At 43.3% G+C, this 24162-nt stretch overlaps 1 protein-coding gene across 3 annotated transcripts in view; it reads right to left on the minus strand.

Annotated features, from left to right (window-relative positions):
* Positions 1-21070, minus strand: part of TNFAIP8 (TNF alpha induced protein 8) — a 125460-nt gene extending 104390 nt beyond the window's left edge. Inside the window, exon 1 of one of the 3 annotated variants that reach the window (XM_082621228.1) lies at positions 21002-21070. Coding sequence is in view for 1 of the 3 variants with exons in the window: in XM_082621225.1 (XP_082477351.1) it covers position 20459 (1 nt within the window). In the remaining 2 variants the exon portion in view is untranslated. Of the gene's footprint in view, positions 1-20458; positions 20598-21001 lie in introns of those variants that run through there. The other 2 variants (XM_082621224.1, XM_082621225.1) reach the window with 2 other exon arrangements.
* Positions 21071-24162: the final 3092 nt, after the last annotated feature.

The raw sequence follows: 24162 nt of genomic DNA on the forward strand, positions 1-24162 counted from the left end.
TTGTTTGCTTTTTTAAATTATCAGGATAAGATCTCACCTCATCAGACAAGATCTTATGAGCCAGTTACTTATGTAAAGGGTGGTAACTGCCTGGACCACCCTAGAAAGATGCCTGCCTGTCTCTTCCTGAACATTCTTCAGGGATAGCAACTCCACAATTTCCAAGTTTAATCCCTGCAGGGGGAAAGAAACTCTGTCTAACCTGCTGTTAGTAGTGGATTTCAAGAAAATGAAACTAAAATAATCTTTTAAATGAATGTAAAAATGATATTTGGGTAATCATAAAAATGAAGTCATTCATATTTCCTGAGAACATGGGGACAGAGATAACTTCTAGTGATGAACAAAACTTAGTTACTGCTCTCAGGAAAGATATCTAGTAGGGCGAAGACAGCTGCAAATTAAGGTGCAATGTCATAACTTATAATCAACATAAAGATAGGAAGACCAGAATGAGCTATTCACATTCTTAAGAGGAAGAGATTACTTTTGGACTTTTTTTTCCTGGTAAAGAACAGAACCAGGGCTTCCCTGGTGGCGCAGTCGTTGAGAGTCCGCCTGCCGATGCAGGGGACACGGGTTCGTGCCCTGGTCTGGGAGGATCCCACATGCCGCGGAGTGGCTGGGCCCGTGAGCCATGGCCGCTGAGCCTGCGCGTCCGGAACCTGTGCTCCGCAAGGGGAGAGGCCACAACAGTGAGAGGCCTGCATACCGCAAAAAAAAAAAAAAAGAACAGAACCAGGAAAAGTTGCATGGAGGAGGCAACATTTCAACTGGATCCTGAAGGAAATTTTAAGTTTGTCCAGGAAAGAGAAGCAATGGGCATGCAGGAAGGGGGGATATAACCAGCAAAGATAAAAGCAGGGAAGATGGGCATGTGTTCTAGAACAATGCACAATTTAGGAACGGGAACCAAAGGAAACATGCAGAAGAGCAGTGGGGATCAGACCTAGCCTTGAACATGGAGAGAAGGGTGAGCAAATGAGCAAATATTGTTCTTTGGGGCCTGGGCAAGGAGTCTTGCATTTGCTGTTCTATTTAGTCCCAACAACTTGTTTTACAAGTAAGAAGACTGAGGCTCCAAGAAGTCACATACAGTTTCCAAAAAGCATGCCCATCCGCTACATATCCCGGAGCTACATTATGCCCGGTGCCCAGCAGGTCCACGACAAATACTGCCGAATGCATGGATGACAAGTCAGCAGGCCCATGCGCTGCCGCTCTGCCATATTGCTCTGCCATATTGCTCTTCCAGACTTGTTTCTGATAGACATTGGGTGCCATTGACAATTTGGGGTTAGAGGACGCGTAATCTGAGACTGTGTGTTAAGAAGAGGAGGTGGGGGGGTTACCTAAAGCTGGGAGACGTGTTTATAGACAACACCTTGCTTTGCTCAGTATGCTTTGTTCATATGGATTTTTCTAAGGAAGTATTAGACTGCCTCAAAAACTCAACTGAAATCTAAATCCTCTCCTTTTCCAAATGTATCTGTATTATGAAATTTAAGAATGATAGAAGGTATAAAATGAAAAGTTAACCTCCTTTCCCTTCTTCAAATCCAAAGTTCCACTATTAATAGTGTATTGTTCATTCTTTAAAAAAAAAAAAAGCTTATGCACTCATAAACATATAATATACATTTTTTAAAACATAATGAGATCATTATTTTGCTTTTTGATTTAATCTGTCCTGGAGATCTTTCCATATCAGTGCACAAAGACCAACCTTATTCTAAAGCTGCATAATGTTTCATCGCACGGAAGTACCGTAACGTATATAAGCTGTCGATGCATATTTAAGTTGTTTAAAGTTTTCATTTTGTTTATTCCTAAAAACAACACTGCAATGAACTCTTTGTCTCAGACTGAATTCACTTGTGGTCACACATATCAGCTTCTTGAATAGTCACAGGTGGGATCTCTGGTGTAAGACAGCATTTAGCAAATTTCCTCGGATGTTAGTATAGTTAGCAGTCACTTGTCTTATGAAGGGGAACACAAAGATAACCTAAAAATAAATTTACTCACAGGAGTATCTCACTTTGCAGTCCTAAAGCCTCCTGGAAAGACTCAGGGTCAGAGCTCTAGCTCCCCACCCTGAGCCCCTGGTATAGAATTCCTCATTCCACACTGGGGCAGGGTGGCATTCCTCCTTCCAGAAGAATCCAGGGCTCTACCCCTCTTGCTCTACCCCTCTTGCTCTACCAGTGGCTTGGTTTCCACGCTTAAAATGGCAATGAAAAGTGCAGATGATAACAATCAACAATCAGAAGTGCAGAATTTTAGAGCTGGAAGGGATTAGAGATTATGTAGTCTACACCTTACATTCCTTAGATGTGGCAATTAAGACCCAGAGGCGTGACTGCCTCAGCAAAATCACCCAGCCAGTTGCCACAAAGTACCCACTCACCTATCCAGAGCTTTTTCCATTACGTGGTACCGAATAACATCTGCATCTTCTGCTCAGTTATTTCAAAAACATCATGTAAGCAAAATGGGTCTATAATATTTCTCTGGGTAGAAATAATAATGCTTAAAAAATTCTGAGAACATATGTAGAGATAGCACGGATAGGAAGAAATTCTTAAAAACCTTATTTTAGATAATTTTAACTCCTTCCTCCACCAAATTCACGACTAGAATGTCTAACAAGTGTCAATATTGACATATTTAAGCTTCACCTGCCTTCTCCTGCCCCTTGTGAAGGCGTTAACAAGCAAGTGCTGCTAACACTACTGACTTGTTATCAGCAAGACATGCAGCTCTCAAGTTGTCTGCAGTCCTGACAATAGATTTTCAGACCCAGGACTATTCCAGGCTGTGAGACTCTGGAGCCATATTTCTATTACTCCCCACTCCCCCTCCCATTCATGCTGCACAGTCTAAATCAGGGATCTTGAATAGCTCTGAGAAAACTCTGTTCAAGATCTAAACATTATAGAGTTGTCAGCTCCACCCTCCAACCTCCAGAGCCCAGCAAGGTTACTGACCTTGGGCAAGACCCACAAGCTTCCTCGGTAAAGCCTGCGGTTTTTTTTTTATATATATAATTTTTATTTTTTTATTGAAGTATAGGTAATTTACAATGTTTCAGGTGTACAGCAAAGTGATTCAGCTATACATACATATTTATCTATTCTTTTTCAGATTCTTTTCCATTATAGGCTATTACAAGATATCGAATAATATAGTTCCCTGTGCTATACAGTAGGTCCTTGTTGAGCCTATGTTTCTTCATGAGGAAGTACAGCAATGTGGTTAAGAACCAAAGGATACCTATATCAGTTCTGCTTTTGGCCTTGGGTAAGGACTTAAACTCTCATGGTCTCAGTTTCCTCATCTTTAAGATGGGAATAATAATGATAGAACCTAGGATTTGGTAGAGGCTCAACATTTATTGAGCTTAGTATAATGCCTGGCACATAGTAAGTGCTCAATGAATACTGAGCCTCTACCACCACAGCTGGCTCACCAGGAGTCAACGAGAGGCAAAAGACAAAAACACAGGCAGCTGGGAGTAGAAAAAGAAGAAAAAGCCATCTATCACAATGTTCTTCACCCTGAGGTACTCAAGAAGAAAGAAAGAAAAAAAAAAAATGCACGGCCACAGGCCAAGACCTAACAAGGAGAGCCAGGGCAGGGACATCACTGGATTATAGTGCTGGCCAGGCCTAAAATCAGGCAAGGTCATGCCCATATGATAGTGCTCCGAGAAGTGTGGGATACCAGAGGTCAAAGGTCACAAATGCAACAGATAAACGAAATGTGTGACTGATCCAGGTAGTAAAGCGACAAGCAGAAGAGGCTTTGGCCAAAGTGGCATGCATGCCAATTAACTGGAATTTACATTTCAAAACCTAAACAGTGTGTATGTTGAAGAAAGTGTATCAGGGATCACGTCTGGGTGAGGGTTCCCAATATGATGTCCTGCCATGGGTTCTGGTGACCAAGAAGTGAAGGGGAAAAAGGTCAGCCAAGAAAGAAAAGGGCAGGCAGCAGCCCCAGCATCCTCAGAGAGGAGGGGTTCTGGGCCCCATATGCCAGGGGCCTGGGCCATAACACCCACAAGGAGAAGTCAAAGTACTGACCACGCAGAGGGCAAGCAGGTGTGGAGACCAGGTTGGCATGTGGTGTGGAGCCAACACTCTGAGACAGGGCTTCCTAGTTTGCTCATCTTGAAAAAGCAGTATCATGAGAACATGGTCTAACAACTTGACACGGTGAATATGGGGACAAGGTCCCACGGGTGCAGCGCCCACACACCTGCTCAGGGAAGAGCCTGCCTCTGTGAGCACAGCTGTGTCTGAGGCAAGGCCACGCCTGATTGGAGGAAAAGAGTCAAGGGGGAGGGGCAGTTCCTAACAGGCTAAAGGAAAGGGAAAAAACCCACATCCTTCCACTTCATTTATGTCATAAACAAGTATATATTTAGTGCTAACTCTGTACACCTTACAAGGTACAGCTGAGGTTACAAAGATAAAAAATTACAGTTACTAAGAGCAAGTGGCTCATTCTAGGTTAACAGGAGAGAGAAATTATTTGGCACCGGGGTTGATCAAGTCATAAACTTGGATTTGGTAACATACAAGCTCACTACTCACTGTGCAGAAATGCTAGATAGATAGTAGATTGAAGGAAAAAGATGTAAAAAAAAAAAGTGGATGCTCTCAAAAGCGAACTATAGAGGCTAAGAAAATTAGATTATCATCCTTATCAGACTTTTGACAACAATACTTTGAAGAAAATGAAGTAACATGTTTAAGATTCTCAAGGAAAGAAAATGTGAGCCAAGTATGTTCTATCCAGTAAAACTGACCTTTAGTATAAAGGTCACAAAGTTTTATCAAGAAATTAGGGGGTGGGCTTCCCTGGTGGTGCAGTGGTTAAGAATCCGCTTGCCAATGCAGGGGACACAGGTTCGAGCCCTGGTCCGGGAAGATCCCACATGCTGCGGAGCAACTAAGCCCGTGCGCCACAACTACTGAGCCTGCAATCTAGAGCCCACAAGCCACAACTACTGAAGCCCTTGTGCCACAACTGTTGAAGCCTGCGTGCCTAGAGCCCATGCTCCGCAACAAGGGAAGCCACCGTAATGAGAAGCCCACGCGCTGCAACGAAGAGTAACCGCTCGCCACAACTAGAGAAAGCCCAAGCGCAGCAAAGAAGACCCAACGCAGCCAAAAATAAATAAATAAATAAGGGGGAGAAAAGGAATTAGGGAATAGTATTCCCATAAGCCCTACCTAAGGAATCCACTAGAGAAACAGCTTCAATCAAAACTTGTAGAGACAATGATATGAGGACTGATGATAAGCATGACATATATAGTTACCTGTAGAAATAAGACTAAATGTGCATTGAATGGGAGATACTTTAGTATATAATGGCTATATGATCTGACAATGCAGATATAGTACAACCATAAAAAAATGGGGAAGAATGAGTAGGGCATATGCCCAATAAATTATTTTTATTGTTTTCATTAATCATAGCTGATTACTTGGAGACTGGTGTATGTGTAATACAGGGTAATCAATGGGTAATTAAAAGATATTCTATCTCCCTTGGGACTAAAAAGCAAAGATTCGAAGTACGAAAGAAAGGAAATATAAACGTAACATAGAAGAAGTTAAACAAAACCCCGTAGTCTCGAATTTGACTTGGAAATATCAATATGAACTCACAAAGTATTTTATCTTTATATGTGTACATATGTTTGTACGTAAATGTGTGTGTGTGTGTGTGTGTGAGTGTGTATTTTCTCAGCTCTGACCAATGAAACAGCCTAGAAACAATGACCACTGCGGTGAATGCACATCTCTAGTGCCTGGGTTATGGTCCTGAAACACCATTCTCATTAAAAGAAACCAGGGATTCTTGAAGAAATGGTTGAATCCAGGTCTAGGCAGAATATGTACAAGACAGGCCTGGATCACCTTAACACACCAGATAACACAGAAGCTAAGGTCATGTCAGAAGGACCTAGGAGCCAACATGAAGAAGCTCCCACTGGTCAAAGATGGGACAATCTGAGTCTTATTAAGTATATTTAATTCCATGATCATACCAATTTGAAAAAACCATTGGTCACCTTCTGAGAATGACAGGAAACCAATTCTCAACGACTGGGTAAATCAAAGGAAAGAATTGAGCATTTACCTTGTTTTTTCTAGGTGACCTGTACCACTGTGTAATCAAATAACAGATTGAAGGGAAGTCTACCTTTACAAAATTATTCCAGCTAATAAAGTAAAGCAAAATGGTAGAATTAGAATATCATTATTCTGCAATCTCCAATGAATTAATAGGTCTAGACATTGAGGAACCACAGCTTCTAAAGGCAAAAAAAAGAGTAGAAAAAACAGACGTTGTGTGCCTTCCAATGAAAGGATACAACAGCACCTGTAATCTGACCAAAGGGATCAAACCTGAGTCTGATCAATCCTCTGGACCCAGATGCAGGAAATAGAGGGCAAAGGAATAACTTGAAATGTACCTGGGGGGGTGCATTTTTCTTGTTATTAAGACTGTGGAAACTCTACAGATCAAACAGCCTCCCCCCCAAAAATTATTCTTTTAAATAATTAAAATGAGGGAGGATGTTAAGGAAATCCATAGATTAAAAGAGACTTAAAAGATACAAGTTTTTTAAAAAATGGGTAAGACTAAACTACAGTGAATCAGGCTGCTCACCTGGGTGATAAAACCATAAAGGGATGCAAGGAAGTGACTACTATAAAGGTCAGGATGGCATTTATTTTTGGAGGAAGGAAGGGTAATGTGATTAGGGAGGGTATGTGAAAGGCGCTTTTGGGGTAGCTAGCAAAGTTCTATTTCTTGACCTGAGTGATGGTTATATGAGTGTTTGCCTTATAATAATTCACTAAGGTGTGCATTTGTTATATGTGTGTTTTGTTGTTGTTATTTGTGTTTTATTTTACAATAAAAAAGTTTGAAGAAAAGTGTTAAGAAAATCGAACATTTTCTCACATCATATAAAAAAATAAACTCAAAAAGATAAAGGATGTAAGAGTGGAAATCATAAAACTCCTAGAAGAAAACTAGGCACTCTTTGACATAAATCGAAGCAATATTTTTTTGGATCTGTCTCCTAAGGCAAATGAAACAAAAGCAAAAAAATAAACAAATGGGGTCTAATTAAACTTAAAAGCTTTTACACAGCAAAGGAAACTATCTGCAAAACGAAAAGACAACCTACTGAATGGGAGAAAATATTTGCAAATGATGTGACCTATAAAGGGTTAATATCCAAATATGCAAACTGCTCATATAACTCAATATCAAAAAACCAAACCCCAATAAAAAAATTGGGCAGAAGACCTGAATAGACATTTGTCCAAATGAGACATACGGATGGCCAATAGGCACATGAAAAGATGCTCGATATCGCCAATCATCAGAGAAATGCAAATCAAAACCACAGTGAGATATCACCTCACACCTGTCAGAATGGCCATCATCAAAGAGACCACAAATACCAAATGTTGGCAAGAATGTAGCGAAAAGGAAACCCTCGTGCACTGTTATGGGAATGTAAGTTGGTGCAGCCACTATGGAAAACAGTTATGGAGGTTCCTCAAAAAACTAAAAATAGAACTACCATATGATGCAGCAATTCCACTCCTGGGTATATATCCAAAGAAATTGAAAACATTAATTCAAAAAGATACAAACACCCCAATGTTAATAGCAGCATCATTTACAGTAGCCAAGACATGGAAGCAACCTAAGAGCTCATCGACAGACCAATTGATAAAGAAGTGGTATATTAGCCATAAAAAAAGAAATTTTACCATTTGCAACAACATGGATGAACTGGAGGGTATTATGCTTAGTGAAATAAGTCAGACAGAGAAAGACAAATATTGTATGCTATCACTTACATGTGGAATCTAATAACACAAATGAATATAACAAAACATAAACAGACTCAGATATAGAGAACAAACTAGTGGTTACCACTGGGGAGAGGGAAGGGGGAGGGGCAAGACAAAGGGAGGGAGTTAAGAGGTACAAACTACTATGTACAAAATAAATAAGCTACAAGGATATATCATACAGCACAGGGAATATAGCTAATATTTTATAATAACTTTAAATGAAATATAATCTATAAAAATATTGAATCACTATGTTGTACATCTGAAACTAATATAATATTATAAATCAACTATACTTCAATTAAGAAAAAGCAATAAAGTAACATTTTCTTTTTTTTTTTTAAGCTATAAAAAAAGAATCGGGAATAAAGACACAGACCTACTAGAGAATGGACTTGAGGATATGGGGAGGGAGAAGGGTAAGCTGTGACAAAGTGAGAGAGTGGCATGGACATATATACACTACCAAACCGTAAGGTAGATAGCTAGTGGGAAGCAGCTGCATAGCACAGGGAGATCAGCTCGGTGCTTTGTGACCACCTAAGGGGCGGGGTAGGGAGGGTGGGAGGGAGGGAGACGCAAGAGGGAAGAGATATGGGAACAGATATATATGTATAACTGAGTCACTCTGTTATAAAGCAGAAACTAACACACCATTGTAAAGCAATTATACTCCAATAAAGATGTTAAAAAAAAAGAATATGTGTTTCCAGATGTGCTTTAAAATAGTATCTGCTAGTTTTCAAGTTAAAAATTCAATTGGAGTCTTCATCTGAATTGCATGGAACCACAATTTTAATTGCAGTCTTTACAATGTGGACTTTTCTGACCAGAAACATTGAATGGGTTTTCAATTATTAAATTTAAAAAATGTTGCTAAGTTAAAAAAAAGAAAAAAAGAATCTAGGCAAGTCAGCACAATAAGAGCCGACTGATGGAAAACCCAGCAAGGCAATAGAGGAGGGGAAGGGGCCAAGCAGCCAGTCAGCTGGGAGCCAGTATCTTATGAAGGACTTCTGTTTCAATGAGCTGCTCATGGTGACAGTAAATGATTTCATCTATACTGTTTTAATGAAAATTTGCCTTATAACACTTCAAATCATTTTTTAAAGCTTATAGCAAATCATGTACTCCAAAATATCTCAAAGGTGCTCTTAATTCAAAATGACCTCTAGGATGCCTAACTGGAATTGCAAAGAGCTGTTGGTTGTTGATTTCTCACAGACATAAGATTAATCACTTGACTCAGAGTTGTAGCACTCAGCATACCAACCTAGGGCAGCTTTGAGTTCCCAGAATTAGACAAGAAACTTACACCCCTTACTCCCATCCTCAGCTCCAGACTCAAGTTATTAGCAATAGTCAATTAAAAAACAAATGAACAGGGCCTCCCTGGTGGCGCAGTGGTTGAGAATCCGCCTGCCGATGCAGGGGACGCTGGTTCGTGCCCCGGTCTGGGAGGATCCCACATGCCGCGGAGCGGCTGGGCCCGTGAGCCATGGCCGCTGAGCCTGCGCGTCCAGAGCCTGTGCTCCGCAACGGGAGAGGCCACAACAGTGAGAGGCCCGTGTAACGCAAAAAATAAATAAATAAATAAATAAAAACAAATGAACAAAACAATCTTCCCCAAACATTAAGCATCCTAAAGTCTAAGGGAACTACCACATGCAAGATGTTATTACAACTTTAGCAACATGAATTCAGGACTAAGAGAAGAAACACAGGCTCCCGATGTCGGCACTGCATTTGGAACAGCATCTCCACTGCATCCCTGTTATTAGAGTCACCAGATGGAAGCACACATAACCCTGCTTCTGCTAAGGCCAATCCCCAGCTGCCCAAGCATTCTGCAGGGTGCAGTCTCTGCACAATGACCATCAGGAAGTTTTCCCAGCTTTTACTAAATTTGCCTCACACAAAGATTCTATAACCTGAGGACAAATTTGCCATCACTCAGATTGGCACGCTTCTGTACAAGCCAATAATGAAACACACATTCCTCTGGGTTATTAAAATTGTCCAACTTCTTCCCAATATGAAAAAGGATATAAATATTATCTTCTCAATTTGGGAAGTACAGCTCCATTGATCTTGAACTTCCACATCCTTACTTTGAAATACATTTGTGAATCACATCTGAAATAAACATAGGACTTTTAGTACAATCTGCAGAGGGCAACGGTCTGTGAACAACAGACCCTAAGTGCCGGGATGTGGCCCCACAGACTCAGTCTTAATCTGAACCTCACAGAGGAGACTGTGGTGGCTTGTTGAAGGTCACCAGGTGAGTCAGTGTCAGCTGGGCACACTCTCAAGGTTCTTCTTTCTACTACTAAAAACACCAGAAGGTCAATTATATCTCAACCTTAAAATGTGAACAATAAAATGAGACATAAACTATGAGGTAGACTCTGACTGGTTGGAAAGATAACAGCTTTTGAGAGCTTACAGAAAACGAGGGAGTTTTTAGCAGTTTTGTTGAGGGGTAATATCCTGTAGCAGTTCAGAGCACAGGTATGGGATGAAGCTGAGCTGCCAGGGTGTGACTCCCAGCTCAGCCAGGCATCTATGGCAGGTTATTTAACCTCCCCAAGCCTCAGTTCCTCATCTGCAAATGCAGATTAACAAAAATACCTTTCTCACAGATCTGTTAGGAAGATGAATTTAATAATGTGTATAAAGCATTTAGCACAGTGCCCAGCCCATCATAAGTACTCAAAAAGTGTTTGTCATGATTACTGTTAAACATAACAGGGTGTAAACATTTCCATAAACATAAAGAACTCTCTATTTGATGAACATCTTCTGGGTTTCAATGCAGCATGCTGTCTCCAAAGTAAATACTGCTATTTTTATAAACCCACAACATTAAAAAGTCACTACCTAGGTAATTAAGTTCATATATGTGATTAACACCTTCCACATCTTTGTTTTTCTCCCAACTACTCATCATGGGTAGATAATTTTAATTCCAATAAAACCTGGGATTATTATTATCAGTAATAGTGATGGCTCAGCTAGACAGCTTCTAGAGCATGGGAGCCTGGGGCTGGTGCAGATATTATTTATCTGCCCAATAATCATGCCTCTCTCCCTTGTTCCCATTGGTACAGCCAACCTCCCAAAGTAGAAGTTTTCCCTTAATGTCCACTACTTACTTTCACAGCTTCCCTTGCAGCTGTGACTCAGTTCTGGTCAGTGAGGCCTGAGGAGGCTTCAGGAAAGATTTATCCTCTGATGAAAAGAGATGGACAGGGAGGGGAAAGGGTAAGCTGGGACAAAGCGAGAGAGTGGCATGGACATACATACACTCCCAAATGTAAAATAGATAGCTAGTGGGAAGCAGCCGCATACCACAGGGAGATCAGCTCGGTGCTTTGTGACCACGTAGAGGGGTGGGATAAGGAGGGTGGGAGGGAGACACAAGAGGGAGGAGATATGGGGATATATGTATATGTATAGCTGATTCACTTTGTTATAAAGAAGAAACTAACACATCATTGTAAAGCATTTATACTCAAATAAAGATGTTAAAAAAAAAAAAGAGATGGACATTACAAGAGAACAGATTTATTGCTGCCCTCTCTGCCCACCCCTCTCCCCACATCCACAAGCTCCTCCTGTCTTTGAATGAGTTTGGAGAAGCCTGTGATACCCACAGCAGAAGAAACTATTTTCTGTCTATGAGGTGGCAAGTCTGCAGAAAAAAAAAAAGGTAACATATTAAGAATGGGAGAAGAGAAGGATGGAAAGAACCTGGTCCCTGATGATACTGTTTGAGGCACTGATTCAACTCTGGATTGGATCAACCCCAGACTACCCTTCATGTAAGATAATTTAATGTCTTTACTGTTCAAACCACTGGTAGCTGGGCATTCTCTTACCTGCAGCCTAAAGCATCCTGTTATGGGCTGAATTGTGTCCCCCCCACCAAGAGAATTCATATGTTGGAGTCCTCACCTCCAGTAACTCAAAATGGGACTGTATTTGGAGATAGGGTCTTTAAAAAGGTGATTCAACTACAGTGAGGTTCTTCTGGTGTGCCCTAATGCAACCTGACTGGTACCCTTATAAGAAGAGATTTGGACACACAGACATGAGGGGCACATGTACAAAGGAAGCTGAGAGAATTTGTTGCTAGCAGCTCTGGGCTACAAGTAATATTAAAGGAAGTTCTTCAGGCTGAAGGATTAAAAAATACCTGATGGAAATGGATCTACACTAAAGAATGAAGAGCCTCAAATAAGTGGATAAATACAAAAAACTTTTTCTCATGTTCTAATTTCTTCAAAAGATCATTGTTTAAAGTAAAAAATAATAACCATGATTTCTGAAGATTATATATGCAGACATAAACCATATAATAATAAAACAAAGGGTATTATTTGTAATACTCCTCCCCTTTTTTATGGCTGCACTGCTCGGCTTTTGGAATCTTAGTTCCTGAATCAGGCCACCACAGTGAAAGTGCCCAGTCCTAACTACTGGACTGCCAGGGAATTCCCTGTAATACCTTTATAAAAGAGATTGTAATAGATAGAATTCTGCCCCCTCCCCCTCAAATTAGTATGCTGAAGCCCTAATCCCCAGTGTGACTAGAGATAGGGCCTTTTAAAAGGTAATTAAGGTTAAATGAGGTCAAAAGGGTGGGGCCCTAATCTAATATGACTGCTGTCCTCATAAAAAGAAAGAGAGAGAGATACCACAGAGGCATGCACACAGAGAAAAGACCATGTGAGGAAACAATGAGAAGGTGACCATCTGCAAACCTAGGAGAGAAGCCTCAGGAGAAACCACACCTGTCAACACCTTGATCTTGGCCTTCCAGCCTCCAGAACTGTGAGAAATAAATTTCTATTGTTTAAGTCACCCAGTCTGTAGTATGTTGTTATGGCAGCCCTAGCAAACTGTTACAGTGATCTGGTATACTATCTGTTATCATCCATCTACAAATACTAGGGCAACCATGAAAGGAAACAGAACTTAGAAAAGATGGACTGAAGGGTAAAATTTGGGGTGGACATGCTTGTAGGGAACTCAGAGACCAGGTATGCACCAGGAAGACTGTGGTGATTCATTCTCTGCCCTGTGGTTCGTCTCTGCAAGTCACTTCCCAACCTCCTCCACCTGCCCCTTTTCCCAAATTGTGAGGCTAGAAGGTCCCTCGTGTGCTGGACTCGGGAGCAGCAAACCTGGAGGATCGCTGGCTAGAGAGGAAGGCTGAGGCAAGACTCAAATCAGTCCATTTTTATACTTGTGGGTCCCTGGTCAAATATTTAAACCTAGAGGGAAAAAATAGTTGTTCTACTAAAATTAGGACTCTGTATCATCAGTAGCAGACCACTATTATTCAATAATTTTCAAGGCCCCTATTAGAATGAGAAATTGAAAACTGACCAGAATTCAGAAGTAGGGAAGAAAGTCTCGAGTACTTACACAACTCAAAATGCAAAAAAAAGCAAAAGAAGGAGGAGGAAGAAGAGAAGGAAGAGGAAGTAGAGGAGAAAGGGGGAGGAGGGGGAGGGGGAGGAAGTTACAGCAAGACAGCTTCAAAGAAAGCAGTCTATTCTCCATTTTCCCATCACCCACCATTTCAATATGAGAGGGGCACTCTCAGAACAGGATAGCTTCCTGGAGGTGCCAGGACCTCAGGACAGGGGAGTAGACCCAGGGAAGGGAAAACAGGCTACTTGGCAACTCAAGAGTCTTGGGCCTGGGGCTCCTCCCAACAGGTGCCACTCCTAGAAAAAGGGCGCCCATCCCATGTCAGTGATCTACAAAGCAACGTGAGGTGTCCTCAAGTCAGCAGCACACTAAAGGATGAGGTCAGCATTGCCAGTGATTCGAAATCTAGATTGTGAACAAATGAACACTGAGCAGACTCCCTCGTGTCTCTGGTTCGTGGCTTTCAATTCCTGGATCTATTTGTGGGATGCCACTACTGGTTTTGGTTGTTAGTTTTTGTTCTTGACCTGGTTGTTGGTCAACATTTTTTAACCCAGTTAGGATCTACTTGAAAAACCACTTTGTTATTTCCTAGGACGGGTACACAGGTGTTCATTTTGTGCACGTTCATGTTAATCTTCTTTAAACTTTAAAGTCACTCTGTACTTTCAAGAGATTTGCACTTTTCCGCTGCCAAAAAAAAAAGAGGGGGGGAAACACCTACAGATACTTGCTGCCTGAATAATCTTTACAGAACGAGACATTACAACCGATCTCCCAGGCTAGGGGTTTTCAGTTCGCTGTGCATCAGTCACCAGGGGTGGGCATGGGGGGGGGGCGGAGAGAATTGTTAGAAATGCAGATTCCCTGGCCCGGCTTTGGTGATGTCACAGTAGGTGGAACTATGGCCCCAGATGAGCCCTAAAATATAGCACATTGGACAAGTTCAAAATTTCATTTGGGAGATCACCTCTGTGGCTGCCCAGATAATTGCATTCTCAAACCACAGGGCAGGAACCCAGGGCAGGGACCCGGGAGGCTCCTTATCGACAAGGAGCCTTTTGCTCCTTGGCAAAAAGAGCAGCCGTTCTTTCAAGAACCTTCAGGTGTTCCAGGCCATAAAAGCAAAGAAGCAAAATGGCTAAGTATGTGCAACACAGAGACCATCACCGGATGCTCGGGGAGGGAGGGCTGAGCTCATCACCTCTCCCAGGTACACTCTGTGAGTCACCGGGGGCCTATCTCTGCACCAAGGCAGAAAGAATTCCAACGTTAAGTCTAGACTGCTCTGCCCTTCCAGGGCGGTGATAGTATTGAATCAAACACCAGCCACTTCCCAGAAAACTACCTCATCTTTTTAAAGAGAGAAGAAAGGGAGAAAAAGGGAGTTGTTTCCCAATCACAGAGGGGTGGAATCAGGTATTGGACTTCTTTCTTAAAGGTCTGAGTCATCAAAGATTGTTTTGAACTTTGCAACCTCTGGCCAACATCGTACCTGCAGTTTTTCTCAGAAGACGGTGGCATTTCCATAGAACTCCCTACTCCAACATGTTCCGTAGAACATGTTGCATCTACATGTATGTGAGAGCCTGAGCACAACTCAAGAGGCTGAGACGGGAAAGGATAAGGACAGTGAGGACTCCACCAGGACACACCACAACCTCTGTCTCCCTCACTTTGGTTGACAGTCATGTTATAAGGAACTCATTTTTTGAAATAAATAAAATAACAGCTGCAAGTGGAGAAGGCTTGAACTAAATGAATTTGGCTTGAAGGAATAAGAGCCAGGCTTAGAGAGGGTATTGGCCAGGTGGGCTGGTTCTTCCTTTTTGGCTCCTTTCAAATATTCATGAGTGTCCTGTGTGCCCTGCAGAGTGCTGTGTTCCCAGAAGAGCTTGCCCCAGTGGACAACCTTGAAGATAATGTCCCTGCCCTCTGCCCCTCGAAACCCTCACAACTTCTCTTGAGGACATGCCAGCCCGAGTGCCTTTGCAACACCAAGGGCAGCTGAGACATAGCTTCCTGTCTGGCTTGGAAAACCTGGTTTCATATCCATTACCTGTTTTAAATAAGGGCCTCCATAGGCTAAAGGCCAACCCACTGCTCACAAATGAACTGTAACGGGCCTTTTAAAAGCGTCTCTCATGCATAGGGAGGGTTACTGGATGCCATGGCTCTTCTGCTCAGACACATAAAACCCAGATGCCCTGCTCTGGCTCATTTCTCTTTAGCAGCTGCAGCAGCGGCGGCAGCAGCAAGATTTCCCTATATAATCACATGGCCCTGCAGCTGGGAATAGCTGAAATTGCGCTACATGCACCCCCTTCTCTGGGCTTCTCTGGCATCATCAGAGGCAAAAAAAAGGAAAGTTCATGCTAAAAGCACATGTGGTAACAGTCACCACTCTCCCTCTCTGCTCCACTATGGCCCAGTACAAACACCATCGTCTTGAAATGAGAGCAATTTGGCCAATCCAACAAAGTAGACCACTTGCTTCTGCACATTGGACACCAGGAGAGGAACATCCTGCCTTAATCCACACAACAATCCTATGATAGAAATACCATCCCCACTTTTTAGGTAAAGCAATAGGCTCAGAGAGCTGAAGTAGCTTATCCCAAGTCACACAGCTAGTGGTGGCTGAGATATGAACAGCTAATTCCAATAGTGTCACATGACCCAACCACTTTTTGACTAAACTAAAAGTCATTTTCATTCCCAATGTTTAAGGAAATGACAACAAGTGGAATTTTGGACTTAATTCCATTCTCTGCTATTAAAGAAACAAACCCCAATGTGCTTATAAGTCAGCTTGGGTTGTTCCAGAGGAGGCCCATTCCTGTGACCCCCCAGCCATTTTTTGTTTCTTTTTGGTGGGGAAGGTGGCTGCATGCCTAGCCCCTGGTCACGTTGAGTGAAATATCATCATGTTGGTCAATCACCCCTCTTGTTCTATATAAAAAAGCACAATCCGGGAATTCCCTGGCAGTCCAGTGGTTAGGACTCTGAGCTTTCACGGCGGAGGGCCCGGGTTCCATCCCTGGTTGGGGAATTAAGATCCCACAAGCCGCATGGGCGGCCAAAAAAACCTCCACAATCCTGGGAAAACAAACTTGCTGATGCCCATCCAGCTTTGCAGTTGGCTCTGAATCTTTGCTACCTTGGTTCTGAACCATGAACACTTTCTTCTAGAGAAAAAGCAACCTATCCCTAAAAGGATGGGTGGATGTTATTTGATTATTTCAGAGCATGTGACATTTTAAAACAAATTTCTCAGGTAACTTCCATGCTTGACATGCAAGGCCAAGAAAACCAAATCTTATGGAATCAGGTTTATTGCAGTTATACTACTGGTGATTTGAAACAGACATCAGATGAAAGACACTTATTTCAACTTCTTATTATTGAGAAATAAAAAATATTTTGAAAATGGTTCATCTACTGTTCTAAGGAATTGCCTTTACTTTCCTTTGTGAAACTCAGAAGAATTCTGAACCCATCTTTGCCATTATAAATTTATCTTCAGGGACTCGTTCTTACCAGCAAACATTTTTGTGCAAGTCACCGGTCCTCTTGGATCCCAGGCCTAGGTGCGAACATGAGAGGGTTGCACAGTGCCACGTACACGGTAGGAGCTCAATAAATGCCTGCTGTGTGAATGAATGGTGCCCCTGCAAGCTGGACAGAGGGGATGCGCCTCCAAACTTGTATAACGGCCACTGTTGTAGTCTAAGACTCATGGGCCAAATGGTGCCTCTCACATTCTAGAATTATCTACCTCCTACTTGTAGCTCACTTCCTTTTCTTAAGGCCAAAATATAGAATGCGAACTGACGTTCACTGGTTACTACTTGACCTCGTTTACATTTTGCAACAAGGTTCACTGATTTTTTTTTTTTTTTTTACCCTCAATGAACCATCTGTTTTTAGCTACTGGGAAGCCCCACTGATGAACAAAAGTCTAGAAACTGCTGTTGGCTCAGACCCCAGGGCCAAAGTCATCAAAACCAGAGATGGGGGAGCAGGAAGTAAACTGCTTCTCACAGGGAAACATGAAGGTTGGGGTGTTAAAAGCTCCTTTTCGGTGTTTGTTGAATGCTTACTCTGTGCATTTGGTATTAAATGCAGGATGTGGGCAGTGTGAGGAGAGTTGAGGTGATAAAAGTTTATCTGGCACCACATGGTGTCTTCTCTTAAACTCTGCAGCAGAGCTGATTATCTCTGTGAATGCCAAGCTGAGGAAAACTGTCCCATTTTTGTCCAGGTTGGCCCCTGTGCATGTCCCCAGTGCCCGAGTCAGTGCCCATGGTACTGGGGTTGTGCTAACGCTCCTTCTCCCTCCGTGAGAAAACAGGTGACCTTTATTTGTTATCACCCACCCTCCCCTGCCTCCTGGAGGTCATCCCATGGTCAACCCCTCAATTTGTACCAGGCAAGAATGGAGGGGGTGGAGAATGGACTCTTCTGCATGGTGTGGAAGCAAAGCTCAGTTCTGATTGAGGACGAAAGAAATCTCCAAGAAGGAAATGTGTTCATTCCAAGGGGCTGATCCAAGCAGACAAGGATTCATTGAATCAATGAACTGTGAGGTCTCGCGAGTGCCCGGCACTGTGGCAGCCTCAGCTTCAAGGATCAGCTACCTGAAGTTCCCCAAGTCGTAAACCACCTAGAAATGCCCTCCTCTCCCAAACAGCATTTCCTAATGAGTACTGTTTGGGTGCAATCATTTCTCTCCACACACCCTTTCCTCCAATTTCAACAGAATACAAAACTGCAGAGAACAGTTCTCATAAAATACTCTGTTCCTGGCACTTGCAGTATGCATGCTCACCCTCAGTTTCTGCTGTTCTGTTGGACTCCCAGAACAGCCTGTGTGCAACACTCACAACACAGATGAAGACTATATCCAGCAATAGAGTCAGAAACAGAAAATTAAGAGGCAATAAAGATAAGCAGATTTTCCAGCTCATGCCACCCCTTTTCTCATTGAATTTAAACACATTAGAACAAAAGGCACTACAGATTCAAGTCTCTCTCTTTTCTTTCTTTCTTTTTTTTTTTTTTTTTGCAGTACGCGGGCCTCGCACAGGCCCAGCAGCCATGGCCCATGGGCCCAGCTGCTCCGCGGCACGTGGAATCTTCCCGGACTGGGGCACGAACCCGTGTTCCCTGCATCGGCAGGCGGACTCTCAACCACTGCACCACCAGGGAAGCCCTCAAGTCTCTCTTAAAGAAAAAAATTTAAAGGAGCATCTGTGCAGGATCACTACAATTTGGGGAGAACTTTCTTATATTCAATAATTTATTAATGACTCTTAAGTTAGCAGATAATCTAGATGGATGTAATGGCTTAGAAGACCTATATCTGTTAATGCAAAGACCTTAATACCAAACATTCAATACCTAAGGTATTCATATTTTACAGGGAGGTAGATGGTAGTCCACTTCCCTAAACTTTATTTACTCAAATTACAGGTTAAAAACTCAAAAGCTGAGCAAGAAGTGGCAGAGACAAGTAATGTATATGAAGGGGAACTGGCATCCCCCGCCCCAAAAATCTACAAAAAAGCCAATTGTGTTACCAGCTAGAATATTAACAATAACTTGCTGACTTAACTACCCATGACAGATCTAATTAGAAGGTGTCAATAAGTGTTTCCAGGTGTTTAATTGTGATAATTATTTCTTTCCTTAAAGACAGATAGAGTCATATGTTTACATTTCAAAGCATAATGTTTCCTTAGTTAAAACACTGTGGAAACACTTTTGTGTAACACAGGATTCAAACCAGGATAAAAATATCTGCTGTGATAAGCGGCACTTAAAGTGATTTATCAGCTCTAACTTTCATATCAGCTCTAACTTTCACAATGGCAACTTAAAGCCTGCTCTGTTCTGGTTATTTCCTTTAACCACATAGTTTTGTTTTCCTTATGCCTCAATGAATAATTTCTACTCAACAGGTCATTTCCCTACCAGCATCTCCCAAATGAATTCTTATCAAGAAGGTGGGGAAATTTTATGGGTATCTCTACTTTCACAGCAAGAACATAGCAAGAATAAACTGAGATACAGAAGAATTCAGAGACTATTATAATTGGATGGGACCTCAGCAACCAGGGAATCATTTTATTGATGAATTAAAGTACTGTACTGCTATCAATTAAATCTGTTTTTTAGGGCAGAAATACACCCTACATTAAGATAGTATTGACCCCCAATAAAAATAACTTATGCAAGGATGGAATTATCAGTCTTAACTCCAGGATTTCTTTGTTTCAACACTGAGCACTCATCTACTGTCTCCCTCCTCCCATGATTCTCTCAGGGTACTGCTCTTCCTACCTAGGGCTGTGTTTTATCAGTTGGCTTTAGCAATAGGGTGTCACTGAATCAATAAACATCTTTTAGGCGCCCAAGCCCAGTTGGTCAGCGTGGTCTTGAACGTGCCTATCAGCCACCCTGGGTCCGAGGGCGCTCATCAAGTGTTCTTGCATCAGGTTTTGAAGGCTGAGAGTCAAGAGGGCGCGCAAAGACACGGACGGACGGACACACATACACACAAACACACACACAAACTTTCTTCCTCAAAGGAAGTCTCCACCGAACGATCTCAAGGCAAAACTCTAGTCCCTGCCCATTTTACAATGCAGGGTTGGATTACAATCTCAGGCTAGCATCTCGGTCTGCAATCTGGGGCATCCTGATAACCGGGCCAGTCCTTTCGACAGCAGGAGCTGTTACCAGGAGGGCGTGACACGTAGTGGGGGCTGCGTCTGCAGAAGGAAGCAAGGAATAGGGATGGGGCTCAGGGCAGGAGGTGGAAGTTAAGGGGTCAGCCCAAATCGGTAAGGGCCCCGAGCTGGAGGTCTCAGGTTGTCTCTGCGCTGCAGGAACTGGGTAAAACTCTGGGGAGTTTTCGGAGCTGTGCGCGTCTGCACACACACGCACACACACACACACACTCGCTCACACGCACTCACACCCACTCCCACCCACTCCAGAGACTCTCGGTGAGCTGAAAGCGCGCCCCCAGGGGCAGCCCACAGCCCAGCAGCCCGGGAAGCCCTGAGAGGGTGTGTGAGGGACCGGCGCGCCCGGGAGGCACTTACTCGGAAGAGGGAGCCCGGTGGCGCCGGGACGCCAAGAGGCGAGCTGGGCTATTCGACGGTGCGGAGCTGCCTAGACTCTTGAACGCTCGCAGGGCCCCGCGGACTCACGAGCAGAGCGCGGGCCAGAGACGGCGGGAGAAAGGGAGCCAGCGGCAAGGCAAAAGAAACGAGGGGCGGGGATAGGAGGAGGAGCTAAGGAGCCGGGGGCGGGGCGGAAGGTGGAGTTAGGATGCTGGGGGCGGGGCCGGATAAGGAGGAGGAGCCAGGAGGTTGGGGGCGGAGCGTGTGGAGGAGGAGGAGCGGAACAGCCTGGGAGGCAAGGTAGAGGAGGATCTAGCGGGCCAGGGAGGGGAGGGGAGGAGAACCCCAGCGGCCGTGACTGAGCAGACTGGGCCTGGCGTTGGGGGTCAGGAGTGGCCAGAGCTTCGGAGAACGCGGAAGAAAGCTGGACAGCGACCTGGGAGCTGGACTTGAGCTGCAAGGCAAGATTTTTGGGCGCGAGGAGCCAGGATAGGCTTGGGAGATATGCAAGGAAGACGTTACCTTTCGGGTTTCTCAGTTTCTTCAACTGTGAAAATGAGATACCAACCTCGTAGTGAGTTGAGTCGGTTAAGTGAGCTCATGCCTGTCACCTAACAAGTACGCATGAATTTTATCATCTATTATCTGTTGCCGTTATCATCCTCCTCCTCATTTTCCATATAAGCCCCTAAATCCCGCCTGCTCTTAACTTTGTGTGTGTGTGTGTGTGTGTTTCAGCCTCTACTGGCCTCAAGTCTACCTGGCGATACCTGACGCGCTAGCGATTCCTAGTTTCTATTCGCGGGGGGTGCAGGGCTCCCTCTCAAAGTTAAAAGGCTCATTGGCTCCCGGGAAGCCAGTCTGGTCTGAGGCACCCCCGTGGACTTCAGTGACTGCCCCTGCCCACGGAGCCGAAGGGTGGCTATTCATTGGAATGGGACCGAATCTGGGCCTTCCTTCTGGTGAAGAGCCCTGACCCGGGGTAGCCATTCTCAAGGGCGAAGGTGCTGGACCTTCGTAGGAGTGTGATGAATCCGTCCTCCATTAAGCACCTATTATATGGTAGTTCTGTGCAGAGGGCTGGGAATATGAATAATACTAGCAAAACTTAATAAATGCAGGTCACTTATAATCCTCACAACAACTTATAAATGTAGATCCTGTAGCACCTTAAGTTTTACAAAGGGAAAGGGAGGCATAGTGAAGTAAAATACCCTACCCAAAGTTACACATTTAGGCAGAGCATGGTTGGGACACAGGAAAGTAAACACTTGTTAGGTGAAGTAGACTAAAATCACAACACATTTGGGTTTAATGCCCAAAATAGGAATATACAGAAGATGTATACAGAAGACGTAAACATCTCTTAAACAGAGATGTTTAAGACACTGTCCTGTGGTTATAGCTATGGGGAGGGAAGTGTTAGGAAGATTTTTCTGAAGGAGGTGATGTCTAAGCTCAATTTGGAAGAAGAAATGGGAGCCTCACAGCACCTATAGGTGGAGAAAGGGCACAGTAAACATTTTTCAAGCATTCTGGAGGGTTAGGGAAGAAGTGGAGATTGGAATGAAGCTAAAACAATAGAAAAGGACCAAATCTAAGCGCTTTCTTCCAATAGGAGCTGAAGAACATTAATTCTTTTTTCTGCTTATAACAAATTTAATCAGTTATACATATACATATGTTCCCATATCCCCTCCCTTTTGCGTCTCCCTCCCACCCTCCCTATCCCACCCCTCCAGGTGGTCACAAAGCACCGAGCTGATCTCCCTGTGCTATGCGGCTGCTTCCCACTAGCTATCTACCTTACGTTTGGTAGTGTATATATGTCCATGCCGCTCTTTCGCTTTGTCACAGCTTACCCTTCTCCCTCCCCATATCCTCAAGTCCATTCTCTAGTAGGTCTGTGTCTTTATTCCTGTCTTACCCCTATGTTGAAGAACATTATTTTGACCCTTGGTTCGGAGAAAGTCAGAAGGATTTTAAGCATGGGAGACATGTCAAATGTTCTAGAAAGGTTAATCTGAAAACATCATAGAGAATCAGAGCCAGGAAACTTGGCTTATGGAGTTATTGAAATAAGTCAGGTTGGGATACAGTGGTAGGCAGAATAAGAACTCCAGGAAAGATGTCCACACCAGAATCCCCAGAACTTGTGAATATGTTACCTTACATGGCAAAAGGGACTTGGCAGGTGTGATTAAGGTTAAAGATAATGAGATGGGGAGATTATCCTGGATTATTTGGGTGGATCTAATCTAATCATATGCTTCCCCTAAAGTGGAAGAATGAGTCAAAGAGATTCAAAGTATGAGAAGGGCTTGACCTGGGTCAGGAGCCAAGGAGGGTGGGTGGTCTCTAGAAGCTGGGAATGGACCTCAGTCAACAACAAAAACAACAACAAAATGGGAATCTCAGTTCTACCACCATAAGGAAATGGATCCTCCCTTGGAGCCTCCAGAAAGGAACCCAGCCATACTGACACTTTGAGTTTATCCTGGTGAGACCCATACTGGACTTCTGACCTGTAGAACTGTAAAATAATAAATGTATGTTGTTTTAAACCCCTAAATTGCTGTTAATTTGTTGTGGCAGTAATAGGTAATAATTACAGATGCTGAATGCTTAAACTAAGTGGATGGAAAGAAGATGGATTCAAGACTTAACACAGGCCCTGGAGACTAATGGGATGTGAGGGTTAAGGGAAAGAGAGTAATCTAGGTCGATTTATAGGGTTTCTGGATTGCCAGGCTCAGTCTTTGGTAGTGCCACACAGTGCAGGGAGTAATAAAGGCAGGTCCTTTTAGGATTAAAGAGGTTTGTACACTCCCAGGCCTCCCCTACTCCTCAAAATCATTAGAAACAATCCCTGAAAGCCCATGGGCAGTGATATTTGTCACCACGAACTGAGAGTTCTAATAATGGATCTGCTCTGTGTAAGCTGGATACTTTGGACAAAGCACAAAGCCTTAATGAAACATGGCTTCTTCTACTGTGTGAGATAGGAGCCCCATCTGTGTGATTGCCGGGAGAGTCAGCCAGGATGTCATGGTGTCTGTAACCTCAACCCCAGTAACTCTCACCATTTCTTCATTTCAGTCTCCCTTGTCTCAAGCTGCACCCTGGAGCAGCAATCCCCGGAGATACTTCTACCTTTATAGAAAAAGATTCTTTCATCTTTATCTCCATCATTCTACACCCCTACTGCAGCCTCTCATCCTTGGTCCTCACACTCTTTTTTTTACCTCATGCAGACTTGCATTTCTCCCAGTTGGCTTCCTTTCCTAGACAGCCTAACCCCAAGAGCCAATACCTCAGTCACTCACTGCTAGTGCCTCCTATTGCTTTACTACATTGTCTTTTCCTTCTACTACCTGGCAAATATTTTTAGCCACCCACATGATTCATAAGCTCTACTTAAGAAGAACCAAAAAGTGTAAAACCTGATGCTCTGCAGATTCATGAGGATTTTCTCCTGCATCATGGATGGAAAGGAGAAGTGTGTTCCATCTTTATCCCTTTCCTCAAGACACCTTTTGCGCCCCTAACCCCTCCTGCTCTTGATATATAATCTCACCTCCTATTTCAAATAAAATATAGAACGAACTTAAAAATTTTTTTAATTAATTTATTTATTTATGGCTGTGTTGGGTCTTCATTGCTGTGCGCAGGCTTTCTCCAGT

The sequence above is a fragment of the Mesoplodon mirus genome (genome assembly GCF_964341445.2).
Source record: "Mesoplodon mirus genome assembly, chromosome: 5".
Classification (NCBI taxonomy): Eukaryota; Metazoa; Chordata; class Mammalia; order Artiodactyla; family Ziphiidae; genus Mesoplodon; species Mesoplodon mirus.